Here is a 15,085-nt window from a genome sequence, read left to right on the forward strand (position 1 = left end):
TGAGCTGAAGCAGACACTTAACCGACTGAGCCACCTAGGTGCCCCTGATGAGGAAATAATTTATGCGACTTTTGGAACTTATGCACAACTAGAAATTCCTTGAGAACAAAGAACTATATTGAATGGCCATTTGGTATGTTTTAGGCTACCTCTCATGGTGGGTGAGGGACTCCTGGCATCCAGCATTGTAGAGTGAGCTAAAGCATTAATTACACAGCCTGGTGATATTACCTTCTTCCTGACCTGTTACATAGTAGGAACCCAAACACTGTTGAAATAAGTGCTACGCAAACTGTTAGGAAAACTATATGAGAATGAAGGAATCTATGATACAGAATGATAGGTGAAAAACAATTTTTATTCTTCTGTAGAATACACAGAAAAGACTAATGCTATTACTCAAAAGGAATTTAAGATAATGTTACAATAGGTTTTTTTTTTTTTTTTTTTTTACGGAAGAAGAGGACAGCATGACTTCAAAAAGTCTCCTTGTTTTATTTTTCAAACAGGACCAAAATATGCATGGCAGAAACTCATGTACTCAGTCTCATCAAGGACTTAGAGATTTAATAAACTTTATATTCAAACAGTGCTTACTCCTTTCAGCGTTAACACTTCTTAAAGAGAAACTTCTACAGTAGCCTATTTTTTTCTTGTCTGATTGCTATGGCTAAGATTTCCAGCATTATGTTGAATAAAAATGGGGACAATGGACATCCTTGTCTTGTGCCAGGTCTCAGAGGAAAAGCTGTCAGTTTTTCACAATTTATTACAACATTGGATATGGATTTTTCATAATATGGCCTTTATGATGTTGAGATATGTCCCCTCTAAATCTACTGTGTTGAGTTTTTATCATGAATGGACGTTGTACTTTGTCAAATGCTTTTTCTGCATCTATTGAAATGATCATATGGTTTTTATTCTTTCTATTAATGTGATGTATCACATTGATTGATTTATAAATATTGGACTACTCTTGCATTCCTAGAATAAATCCCACTTGATCATGGTGAATGATTTTCTGATGAATAATAATGAAGTAGCAGAAAGAAAAGTTAAGGAAACAATCCCATTTACAACTGTACCAAAAATAACAAAATTCCTAGGAATAAACTTAACCAAAGAAACAAAACACCCATACTCCAAAAACTATGAAACCCCGATGAAAAACATTAAAGATGACACAAATGGAAAGATATTCCATACTCCTGGATTGGAAGAGACAACATGGTTAAAATGTTCACACTGCTTAAAGCAATCTACAGATTCAATGCACCCCTATCAAAATACGAACATTTTCACAGAACTAGTACATATTACCCTAAAATTTGTATGGAACCAAAAAGACCCCAAATAGCCAAAGCAATCTTGAAAAAGAACAAACCTAGAGGTATCACAACCACAGATGTCAAGATATACTGTAAAGCTACAGTAACCAAAACAGTACAGTACTGGCAAAAAAAAAAAAAACCAAAAAACAAAAAAAAACAAACAAACCACAAGACACATGGATCAATGGAGCAGAACCGAGAGCCCAGAAATGAAACCAAGTTTGTAAGGTCAATTAACCTTTGACAAAGGGGCAGGGATACAGTGGGAAGAAAACACGGTCTCCTCAACAAATGTGCTGGGAAAACTGGACAGCTACATGCAAAAGAATAAAACTTGACCACTTTCTTACACCATACACAAAAATAAAATGGATTAAAGACCTAAATGTGAGACCTGAAATCACAAAACTACTAGAAGAAAACACAGGCAGTAATTCTTTTGACATTCGCCATTTAAAAAAAAAAAATTCCAGATACATCTCCTCAGGCAAGGGAAACCAAAGCAAATTAAACTACTGGGACTAACCAAAATAAAAAGTTTTCTCACAGTGAAAGAAACCATCAACAAAACACAAAGGCAACCTACTGAATGGGAGAAGATATTTGCAAATGATAGATCTGATATGGGGTTAATATCCAAAATATATAAAGAACTTCTACAACTCAACACACAAAAAACAAATAATTCTATTGAAAAATGGAAAAATGTCTTTTTCCAAAGACAAGATACAGACGGCCAACAGACACATAAAAAGATGCTCAACATCACTAATCAGAGAAATGCAAATCAAAACCACAATGAGATATCACTTTATACCCATCAGAATGGCTAAAATAAAAACCACAAGAAATAACAAATGATGGCACGGTGGAGAAAAAGGGAATCCTTGTGCACTGTCGGTGGGAATGCAAATTGGCACAGCCACTGTGGAAAACAGTATGGAGGTTTCTCAAAAACTTAAAAATACAATTTCTATATGACCCAGTAATTCCACTACTGGGTATTCACCCCCCAAAAACTAAAACAGTATTTTGAAAAGACATATGCGCCCCTATGTTTTCTGCATTATTATTTACGATAGCCAAGATATGAAAGCAACCCGTGTCCATGGACAGATGAATGGATAAAGAAGATGTGGTGTATATATATACGATTGAGTATTATTCAGGCATCAAAAAGAATGAAATCTTGCCACCTGCAGCAACATAGATGGACCCAGATGATAGAATGTTAAGTAAAATAAGTCAAAGAAAAACAAATACCGTATGATTTCCCTCATTTCTGGAATTTAAGAAACAAAACAAATAGAAAAGAGGCAAATAGAAAAATTCTTGAATACAGAGAAATAACTACGGTTGCCAGAGGGGAGTTGGGTGGGGGAATGGGTGAAACAGACAAGGAGGATTAAGAGTAAACTTATCTTGAGGAGCGTGGAGAAACTAACGAACTGTTGATCATTATACTGTACACTTGAAACTAGCACAACACTGTGTTAATTATACTTCAGTAAAAAAAATTTGTGAAAAATAAACAGAAAAGGTTACAGAGGGAAATCTTGCTATACAATATCACAAAATTCTCTTCCTTAAGCCAAGAACAATGAACCCAATTTCACCCTTTTCTTGACTAGGGGTCATTGTTGCCTGTAGAGTAACGGCGTCAGTGGTTATGATCCCTTACTACTGCGCTTTTTTTTTCAGTTTTATGTTTGCTTTTTATAGCTTTTCTGCCACAGTAATAACTGTTACTTCTTGCTATTGTCAGTGGGTCTGCTTCTAGCATTGATCTACTTCTAGTTTGTAGTGGACTAGGAAGTCACTTTGGTTGTAAGCCATCTTTTACTTATTCGTTGAGTTTTGATTAACTGTGGCTGTAGCCATATCTTAAAGATAAATTACATGTGTGAAGTATGTAATCATGCCACGACAGAAAGTCAGGCCATCTTCCCTTTTGTTTTTTTTTTTTATTTAAAAAAAAATTTTTTTTTTTTAACGTTTATTTATTTTTGAGACAGAGAGAGACAGAGCATGAACGGGGGAGGGTCACAGAGAGAGGGAGACACAGGATCGGAAGCAGGCTCCAGGCTCTGAGCCGTCAGCACAGAGCCCGACACGGGGCTCGAACTCACAGACCGCGAGATCGTGACCTGAGCCGAAGTCGGACGCTTAACCGACTGAGCCACCCAGGCGCCCCCCCTTTTGTAAAATTTGCTAGAGATGAAAGAATTTAAAATTTTACGGTCTCTGATGAAAAACAGCTCCTTTTGCCAGGATGACTAAACTACAGATCCCTTTATAAGATGACACAGAAGGGGAATAATTATAATAGCAACCATTTACTGGCTACTGGCAATATGCTAGGCTCTATATGCCCATCTCTTTACATAAATTTCTTACCATCCTTGTAACGATCACAAACAATAACTATTATCCTCATGCTGCAGATGAGAAAGCTGAAGCTGAAACAGGTTCACAACAGCAAGCTCAAGATCGAAAGCTACTAAGTGCCTTATCTGAGATCGTACATCAGCCAATTTGTTTCTCAATTCTGTGAATTTTCCATCCTACCTATCAGGTAGAAACAATCACTGTTTACCTATTATAAAACCCAGAGGCAATACTAACAATAATCATGACTTCCTATCTCCAAAGTTGCACAAAATAAACACATAATGATTAAGAAGAATCCTAGAGCTTCTTACTCTGGCTAAGATGGAGAACAGAAGACCAGATAGTCTCTTCTGGCTTAAACAGATAAAAAATAGATAAAATAGACGAAACTACAGTTTTCAGACACTGGACAGCAGGAAAGCAGGAAATCCTGCAGATCCAAGAATCTCAAGGACTCTCACACAAAAGAAACACGAAGAAAAGGACACTAAGGTGCACCGTGATGAAACTGTTCAAAAGCAGTGAGAAATCTCAAAAGCAACCAGGGAAAAAAGGCAGAGGAGCAAAGATAAGAATGACAACAGATTTCTGGTCAGAAACAATGCAAGTGAGAAGACCGTGGAGCCACGGTTTTAGAGTACTAAAAGAAAACAGTTGCCAGTATGTTTTTCAACAACAAAGGCAAAACAAAATAATTCTTCAGACATACAAACATGGAAAGTTCCACAAAACTTACAAAAAATGCTGAAGAAAGTCTTTCAGGTAGACAGAAAATAATACTAGGTGGACATACGGATGAGGAGCACTCAGAACAGTAACCATATGGGTAAATATGTAACAATTTTTCTTATTATAGCTGACCCTTTAACAACAGGGTCTGAACTGCACTGGTCCATGTATATGCGGATTTCTTACAGTACTATAAATGTATTTTCTCTTATGATTTTCTTAATATGATTAGGATAATAGGAATATGATATGATTTTCTTCTCTCTAGATTATTTTACTGTAATAAACAGCACATGTAACATACAAAGAATGTGTTAAGTGATTGTTTATGTTATTGGTAAGGCTTCTGGTTAATAGTAGGCTTTAGTTAAATTTCTGGGGAGTACAAAGTAATACGTGGATTTTCAACCGTGCAGAGGTCAGTGCCCCTAACCCCCACATTGTACAGAAGTCTACTGTATTGAAACCTCTTTAATATAGCATTGACTGTTAGAACAAAAATAACATTGTACGGTGAAGTTTACAGCATGGAGAAGCAAAACACAGGACGCCAACAGTACAAAGGCCTGGCAGGGAGAAACACATTATTCTAAGATTTGTATGCTATACATGAAGTGGTATTTTATTACTTGAAGGTGAACTGGGATATGTTAAAGATGTATACTATATACCTTCAATAAACTACTAAAAATAACAAAACAAAGAGTTATAGATAAAAATTGCAGTAGGCCCAATACTGGCCCCACAAAATGCCCACATCCTAATCCCTGTGACTATGTTATTTTATATGGTAAAAGGACTTTGCAGATGTGATTACAGATCTCAGAATGGGGATATTATCCTAGATCATCTGGGTGGACCCAAAATAATCAATCACAAAAGACTTTAAAAGAGTGAGTCAGAAGGATCAAAGTCAATGATAGATGTGGAAGTGAGAGGTCCATGAGCTAATGAATGCAGGTGGCCTCCAGAAGCTGGAAAAGGCAAAAAAAAAAAAAAAATTCTTCCCTGAAGCCTCCAGAAAAGGAACACGGCCCTACTGACCTTCATTTCAACTTCTTATCCCCAGAACTGTAACAGAATAAATGTGTGTCATTTTAAGCTGTTGTGTTTGTGGGAATTTGTTACAGCAACAATAGAAAACCAGTACACAAATGGACATGGTCAGATTGGTGAGAAAAAAAGCAAGACCCAATTATATGCTGTCGATAAGAAATCGACTTTAAATATGAAGACATACAGGAAAGGATGAAATGGACATTAATCAAAAGAAAGCTGGCATGGTTATGTTATTATCAAAGTAGATTTTAGAGGAAAGAATATCACCAAGGATCATGATGATCATTTCATAATGATAAAGGAGCCAATTTGTCATGAAGACCTAACAATCCTAAATGTTTATGCACCTAATAACAGTGTTTCAAAATAGATGAGAGCAAAACTGAGAGAACTGCAAGGACAGACCAACAAATCTGCACTTAAGAGATTTCAATACCCCTCTCTTAACAACAGAACAAATATGAAATCTCTAAGAATACAAAAGGCTTGAATAACTCCAACTTGACCTTACTGAAATTTCCATAGCATCCAATAGAAGAATGTATATCCTTTACAGCAGAAGGCATATTCTGCATAAGGAACATTTACCAAGATAGATCATGTGTTACACCATTAAACAAGTATAAATTAATTTAAAATGATTTTAAGTCATGCAAAGTAAGTTTTCTTATCACAATGGAATTAAGTTAAAAATCAGTTAACAGAAAGAGATCTGGAAAACAAGCTAAATGATACACTTCTAAATACTCTAAGAAGTCAAATTAAGAAATTAAAAGGGAAACTGGAATTGAAGGTTTATCTGAAAATTCAACTTCTTTTAGAAATCTTTCTTTAGGTATAAAATCTCTAAAAAATTTTTTTTTAAGTAAATCAGTATTTTGAATAAATGAAAACGAAAACACAACACCTCAAAATTTGTAGGATTCTACTCAGGTTGTATTGAGAGGAAAATTATAGCACTTAACATCTATAAGAAAATAAGAAAGGCTTCAAAGAGAAAACCTCAGCTTCCACCTTAAAAAAATATAGAAATAACAAATTAAACCTCAAGGAAACAGAAGGAAGAACATAAAGATTTCAGAGCAGAAATCAGTGAAATAGAAAACAGAACACAAGACAGAAAAATCAATATCAAAAGCTTTTTTTTGTTGTTGTTTTTTCAGAAGATCAATAAAGTTGACCAATATGTAGGGAGACAAAATACCAATATCCGGAATGAGAGAGACTTTATCACCACAGATTCAATGGATGGTTGGCTTACCATTAGAAAAAAAAAAAGATCAATATAATTCACTATATTAACTAAAAACAAAAAAAGCCATATGATTATCTCAATAAACTCAGAAAAAGTATTTTTGCAAATACATTATTTAAAAAATATATATATTAAAAAAACAAACACCACAACCTCTCAGGTAGCTAGAACAGAAACGATCTTCCTCAGGCTGAAAAAGGAGATCTAGGAAAAACCTACAACTGACATCATACGTACTGGTGGAAGTCTGAATGCTTTCCCTCAGATCAGGAATGGGCAAGGATGTTTAACTGTACTGGAGATTCTAGCCAAGACAAAAAGAAATAGCAGCAAACAGACTGAAGTGGAGGAGGTAAAATGGTTTTTATTATAGATGATAATACATGCAGAAAATCCTAAGAAATCTACAAAATAGCCACTAATAAGTGAGCACAGCAAGGCTGGAGGACACAAAGTCCACTCCCAAAACAAATGATATTTGTACATAGTAGCAACAAACAAATGGAAATTGAAATTAAAAACCAATACCAAGTATAATAGCATCAAAAAACAGGACATAGTTAGGGATAAATTTGACAAAAGATGTGTAAGACTTGAATACATAGAACTGTAAAACACTGCTGACAGAAATTAAAGAAAATCTAAATAAATGGGGAAATATACCATGTTTAAAGATTAGAAGCCTAGATCATTAAGATGCCAGTTCTCCTAAAAGTGATCTAGAGTTTTAATCAGGCTTAAAACAAAAACAAAAACCAAAAAAAAAAAAAGAGGAAATTGATGATTTAATGTTAAAACTATATGGAAATTCAAAGAACGTAGAATAGCAAGAACAATTTTGGAAAAGGCAAGGCTGGAAGACTCAAATTACCTGCTCTCGAGTCTTACTATAGAACTACAGTAATCAATACAGGTGGTATCCATGAAAAGAGAGATCTAGAACAATAGAAAAGAGCTGGAAGTCCAGGAACAGACCAGTGTACATAAGACCGGCTGAGTTTCGACAATATTACCAAGCCAATTCATAAGAAAAACAATTTTCAACAAATGATGCAAAAAAATGAACTTCTACTCCCACCTCACACCACATACAAAAGGTAACCCAAAATGTATCATAAGCTTATGTGCAAAATCTAAAACTTTAAGACATCTAAAAGAAAACATGGAAATTCTTAGTTCTTGTTTTGGCCATTATCTTTAACATAAGATGCAAAAAGCATCAAACTCAAAAGGAAAAACAACTGATAAACTTTACTTTATTAAAACTAAATTTTACTCTTTGAAAGACACTGTTAAATGTCTAAGAAAATGAAAAGGTAAGTCACAGCTGAGGAGAAAGAATTACAAAACACGTAGCTGACAAAGAACTTGTATCTAAACTACATAAAGACCTCTTACAATGCAATAATATGAAGACAAAACAAAAAATGCTCAAAATATTTGCACGATTCCCCAAAAAGATATACAGATGGCAAATAAACACACGAAAATATGCCCAAAATTACTGATTAGGAAAATGCATATAAAAGCTACGTTAAGACACTGTAAGATACTGTTATACACTCGCTTGGATGGTTACAATTAAAAAGACTGACCACACCAAGTGTGAGAAGCATGTGAAGCCACGGGAACTCTCACGCACAGCTGGTGGGAATGATAAATGGTACAGCCACTTTGTAAGACAGTTTGGTAGTTTCACAAGAAGTTTAACATACACCTGCCATAAGACTCGGACATTCCACCTCCAGCTCTTTACTCAAGAGAAATCAAAGTATGTACTCACACAAAGACTTGCACGTGAGTGCTGATGATTGCTTTATATGTAATTGCCAAAAAATAAAAACAACTCCAAGTCCACCAACTGGTGAATGGATTTATAAATTTGGTATATCCATACAGTGGAGTACTAACTAGTCAGCAATAAAAAAAAATTAAACTACTGCTAAATACTGCAACATGGATTAATCTCAAAATACTCATGCTCAGTAAAAGACATCAGACAAAAAAAAAAAAAAAAAACACATACTGTATGATTTCATTTATATAACATTCTGAAAAATGGAAATTCCCTATATTGACAAAGCAGATCAGTGGTTGCCCTAAGACAGGGAAAGGGAAGAGGGAGGGCTGGATTATAAAGGAAAATGAGGAATCTTGAAGGTGATGAGTGTTCATTTTCTTGATTACGGTAATGGTTTCATGAGATTATGTATTTGTCGAAACTCAGTAATCTGTACACTTTTAACAACATGTGCAGTTTACTGAACATTAATAACTCAATAAAGTTGTAGAACAAAGTATTCAGTGCAGTAAACCCTCCATATTGTTATTAATATACAAAATCCTTAAAACAAAAAATGAAGAACCCAGATTATTTACTTCAAGGAGAACATGTTATTTGTGACGTTATCTCCAATTCAGAAACGGGGGAAGATTTCAAGTTCTTTGAGGTATTAAAAAAATCTCACTCCCCTCCAAAGCAGAGACAATTGGCTCAGCCACAGAAATGTAACAATAACTAAAAAATAATAAAGACCTCACCCCCCCCCCAAATGCATAATCACAAGAGAATGCTACAATATTAAGAGAAAGAAACCCTGAATGTCCAATGCTGGTTCAAGGAGGTGGGACAAAGCTCCAACATTCCCACAGCACTAGGGATTTATTTTCCAGTGATCCAAAGGAATAACCTTTCTCCTCTACCTCTTTCCAGATTAGCAGTCTCATGATCAATCTTTAATTAATAGAAATGCCCAAGGCACAGGGATAATAATTTAATTGATTACTTATATCGAAAAATATATTGCATGGTTAACTAAGTATGAGGCATTCATTTAATCCTCATTACTATCCTACAAGCAAACTGAGGCCTTGAGACATAGTTACCTGCCCAAAGTCATACACCCAGTAAATGGTAGAGCCTGAAGTCAAACCCAATCTGATGCTGCAGTCTGTGTTCTTTAAACACAAAGCTATATTATAGTACTTTCACATATCAGACATGTTTTTTTTACCTTACAACATGCTGACGGTGAAACCTGTATGTTAGTACTGTGTTAGTAACTGTGTTAGTAACATACTACTGTATTTAGTAAGATCCTAAGATGCCTCATATATTAAGATATAAGATGCCTTATAAGTAAGACGCCTTATATAGTGAGATATAAGATGCCTTATAAGATCCTAAGATGATATTATAAGAATTGGATCAAGACACAAATGACATACTTTCAGCTAGAAGACATTTTATAAATTATTACAATTTCTTTAAAAAGTAATTCTATTAGCTCAGAAACCACTAAAATGGAATCCTTTAAATAGATCACACCTTCTGCCTTTATTCATTTTCATGATTAATTTAGTACCTCTAAATGAAAGTGGTTTTACATATTGAAACCTTCTTTACAGGAAAAAGAAATCTATGTGATATTTTAGTACCCAACATTTCTTTTTAAGGCAAATTCTTTTCCTGCATATAAGACACTAAGAATTAATTTTGCTTCTTCTACAGAAACATGTAAGACAAATACACATTTCTTGCAGAGTAATTTACCTTGAAACAAATCTTTGTATTCAGAAAAAAAGGTCACAAAACTTTTTAAATAACCAACGCCACACAATTATTCATTCTCGCGATTAAATGATCTCACCGTCGTGAGATGAGCCCTGGGTCTGGCTCTGTGCTGACAGTGCAGCGCCTGCTTCAGTTTCTCTCTGCCCCTCCCCCGTTCATGGGCACACGCACGCGCGCCCTCTCTCTCAAAATAAATAATTTTAAAAATTGACACATTTAGTTGGCTGATTAGATAGACACATAAAGTCAACCTTTTATTTTCCCATTTAAGACATTATTGAACACCTGCTATACTCCAGGCACTGTTGCATGTGGTAGAGATACAGCACGGAAGGGAACACACAAAAATCCCTATGCTCTTTGCACTACATTCCAGTACATTCCAGGCGGGGGGGGGGGGGGGGGGGGGGTTAGATAACAAATAAGAACATACAGAAAATGTATCCGATGATGTTCAATCCAACGAGATAAATAAAACAAGGCAGGGGTTAGGAGTGCAGGGGCTGGGGCAGGCATTTGAAAAGAGAAGGGTGTAGTTGTCTTTTAAACAGCCCCTCTTCGCACATCTTTTGTTGGGATCAGAGAGGAGAGTATGCAAATTAAGGTGGGGATGAACAGAAATTTGATTCACCCCCTTGCCTTATGAGAAAGAATTGTACATAACAGATGGGAAGACTGAGGGTTAGGAAGTCTCTTCAAGGGCAATAAAGTCCGAAGAGTATTCTTATGTCCAGAAAGGGCTAGATGAAAAAATCTGAGGGGCGCCTGGGTGGCTACCGACTCTTCATTTCAGCTCGGGTCATGAGCTCAGTTTGTGAGTTCAAGCCCCACGTCAGGCTCCACACTGACAGCCGGGACCCTGCTTGGGATTGTCTCTCTCCCTCTCTCTGCCCCTCTCCTGCTCATGCTTTCTCTCTCTCTCTCTCTCTCTCTCTCTCTCTGTCAAAATAAATACATAAAACTTAAAAAGAAAAAACCTGAAGGGAATGACATAGTGTGCTTCAGCTTCTTTTTATTATCTCATGATCTCACTGAAAATAAAATATTCCCACTTTCACTTCTGAGATGCAGACAGTTCTTGAAAGAAAGTAATTCAAAGCAAAAAATCAGTATTAAATTCCATATTTGATCAAGGAATATGCACCATATGGCAATCCCAAAATAAAGTTATAAATCGAAAACCAATTCTGTCAAAAGTATAAAAATTAGATAAAACTAAATTTTATATAACTTTTTAAAGCAAAAACTAGATGTAGCCAAATAAAATCTGATAAATAAAAACTCCTTAAAAAAAAAAAAAAAAAAAAAAACAAACCCATCGCATGCACACAAAGCCCTAGATTTTCAAACAAACTTCCTCAAACTGTTCTGGCAGAAATTAAACGTTTTTCAATTGTTGCATACACAAGCATTAGGACGTACCAATTGTAAACCAATTTGTCTCTTGTATGATAGTAATAACGCAGATAACTTTATTTTTCGGTTACACTCAATAAATTGCTACTTATCTAAGCCAAAGGCTAACGACTCTTCTAAACTTTTAGAATTACAGAGGAATCAAAGTTCCTTAAGCCATTAAGTGCCCCCTGTGAAGAATTCCCTTTACAATATCCCTGATATAATGGGTTCCGCTCTTTGCTACCACTTAAAAAAATGTAAGTCCCACCTTATTTTAAATCCACATCTGCCTCCCTCAATTCTTACCTGTTTGTATGATTTTTTTTTTTCTAGAAATCAAAATAAGCGATCTTCTTCACTGCCACCTTTCACAGGCAGCTCTGAATCCCCTCACTCAAAGATCCTCTCCTCGGAAACACGCCCAGCTCCTTCAAATATTTCTCATATAACAGCACCTATTGTTTCATTTCATTCAAACCTCATCTTAAATCTACGTGCACAGTGGTACCACTTCACTTCTTTGCCTAAGAAATTCTTAAGAAATGCCTAAGCTTGACAATTAGTCTCCTTTAAAAGAAACCTCGGTTTTCTCCATCTTTTGCTTATAGAAAGGATTTTCTGAATCTAAATGAAGTTCTCAGAAGTCATGCCAATAGCGGGGTCATTATTGGCGTTAATTATTTTCCTTAGTTTTGAAGGAATGGGCCAGAACATACATGGCTATTAGATTAAAAAAACAGATCACACAAAACTAGGTTAACATTAATACATAAAGCAGGTTTATTCAAATAGTGGTCAACAGACCATGTGGGGATGCTTGTTAGAAATGCAATTCCTGGACTTCTCCAGACCACAGAATCAGAATCTCTGGAAAAGGATCTGGAGATCCACAGTTTGAGGAGCAACCTACACAATCTTTGGATATACTGAGGTTAAAGAATCATGGACTGAAGATTTCAATTGGGTTTTTACCTCCTAGAAAAGGCATTTTAAGTCTCTCACCTGTAATCCAGGAATAAATCGACTATCCTTTTCAACCACCAGAAGTTCAGTAACATTGGCATTGAGAATGGATCTTGTGATTCCCCCTGGCCCAGGGCCCACTTCATAAACATAAGCATTTGTCAGATCACCAGCTTTCCTTACAATTTTATCTAGGAGAGAAAAAAAAAAAGTTGTAATTATCTGGACAAATTTCAATGTATAGAAGTTAACAAAAAAATAATCTCCACAAATTCTTATCAACCATGACTCAACTAATCCTTTACACCATATTTATTTAGTTATTTAACTCTTAGCCTAAACCAATAAACATGTAGTGGCCATCCAATATTCTACCACATTATAGTTGAACTGTATCAGTCCCTTAGGAAAAACGGGATTATGACAAAACTTCCTAACTTAAATGTAGTTAAACACTGTATTTTCTATCCATTCCTCTGCCAAACCAATCAATTCCTAACAACTGACCAGCTAAACCATCTCTCTACACTTGCCAGGTACTGAATATTTGAATAAGACCAGTTTCACATTCAGAATTTCTACTGCTCCCAGTTATAAATTCAAAAGCAAAAAGTAATGGCAGTCTCCTTTTTACTTATAGACATATAGCTGGTCAACATGGCCATAGCAACAAGTTCCTAGATCATAGGATTAGCAGAAATTTACAGATTCTTGGTCACTTTTCTGGAAAAAGCTAAACTTATACCTGGAAGTTTTTTAAACTTTGCAAATATGCAAATTGATATGGAAAAGTTAATGTTTTGAATTAATCAGCCTCTTCAAGTAAGCAGATATTAAGAAATCATGAAAAGGATTGTGGCAATCGATCATCACTTCTGGAATAACATACAATGGGCTGGTCTTACTGACGGAGATAATAAAATCCAAGTAACTGGGGCTCCTGGGACAGTGGGAATTTAGCCACTGAAAACACACCAGCACTTCTCTGCAGTGTTCGCTGGGATTATATAGTCCCATTTTTGTAGGCTTAAACGCAGTAATAGTCTTTCAACCATCCAAAAATAGTTTGCCTTCTGACTGGCTGGGAGGGAATTAGTACACGTCCCCATCCATTTGTTTTAGGTGGTTTACAAGCTTTCTCCCACGCATCTCAACAATCCTTCCAACACATTAAGAACTACTATCCCAATTTAACTTTTCATTTGTTTCATTTGGGCAAGGTCATGTAGAAAGCAAATGGGAGAGAAGGGACTCCAGCTCAGGTGTAAATTCTAAAGCAATCCTTCCTCCATTACAGACCAACGCCCTTCAGAGGGTACAGGGATGATTATTATCCCTTTCAGAAGGAAAAGGCGTAATGAATTCAATATTCTCATTTTTTTTTAATGGAGAACTAGGATGGTAGGCAGGTCAGGGGCTCTGCCCTCAAACTTTTCAGGCACATTCAAATACAAATGAGTATCAAAGAGGCACTGTCAGTTCACCAAGCATCTGCTCCCACCAGAGCTTCCCACCGCAGACAGGTACTTTAATCTCTTACTCTGGTTCCCAGAGAAGAGGGAATAGTACCTAGATTCCAGAATTTATCCCCGGGGAGAACAAAGACTCACATGAGATACTATAAATGAAGAATTTTTTTTATATTAAAAATATAAGATCAGGGCACCTGGGTGGCTTGGTTGGTTAAGTTTCGGACTCTTGATTTTGGCTCAGGTCATGATCTCATAGTCGTGGGATGGGGAGCCCTGAGTCTGGCTGAGCATGGAGCCTGCTTGGGATTCTCTCTCCCTCTTCCCTGCTCATGCTCTCTCAAACATTTAAAAACATACATACAAAGATCTCTATTTTCAGCCTTGAGAATGGTGCTTTATGTCTATCATATGTGACTAACAACTGGCAATGCTGGCTCTGGTCATTTCTAGGACTAAAGAATTTTAGAAGCAGCTAACCCTTTATCGCTCTGGAAGGAGGGGCCCTCCTCCAATTAACATTGGAGAACCTGAAGCTTAGTTTCTACTGGCAGAATAAAGACTCCACATCCCGTTATTGTGCTTTGTAAACTCTACTTCCTTTAATTGAAAATGAACTTCTTGAGTAGGATTCGTTGATCTTTTTAGCTCCTGAAGGGGGCCAAATGGAATATCAGTATCTCGAATACTCTACTGCAACAGTGAATTAGTGGACACATTTGTAAGACAGGTTAGTCTTGCAACCTCACCTTTTAGAAGTATCACTAAGACACAGGAGCGGTGGTTAAACGCATGCATACGTTTGTCACCAGACTCTGCACTTCAAACGAGTTCATTCGATGGCACGTGAATTTTACCTCACAAAAAGCGACTTAAAATCAGGGACGGGAACAATGTAAACCCACTAAAAAAC

General features: G+C 36.1%; 1 protein-coding gene across 3 annotated transcripts in view; it reads right to left on the bottom strand.

Moving 5' to 3' along the window:
• Window positions 1-15,085, bottom strand: part of TFB1M (transcription factor B1, mitochondrial) — a 79,178-nt gene that overhangs the window by 48,704 nt on the left and 15,389 nt on the right. For 2 of the 3 annotated variants that reach the window (XM_042940132.1, XM_042940130.1), the window contains one exon: window positions 12,743-12,894. In XM_042940132.1, coding sequence (XP_042796066.1) covers window positions 12,743-12,894 — 152 coding nt within the window. Of the gene's footprint in view, window positions 1-12,742; window positions 12,895-14,921; window positions 15,028-15,085 lie in introns of those variants that run through there. The other variant, XM_042940131.1, reaches the window with a different exon arrangement.

This window comes from Panthera leo, chromosome B2 (genome assembly GCF_018350215.1).
Source record: "Panthera leo isolate Ple1 chromosome B2, P.leo_Ple1_pat1.1, whole genome shotgun sequence".
Taxonomy (NCBI): Eukaryota; Metazoa; Chordata; class Mammalia; order Carnivora; family Felidae; genus Panthera; species Panthera leo.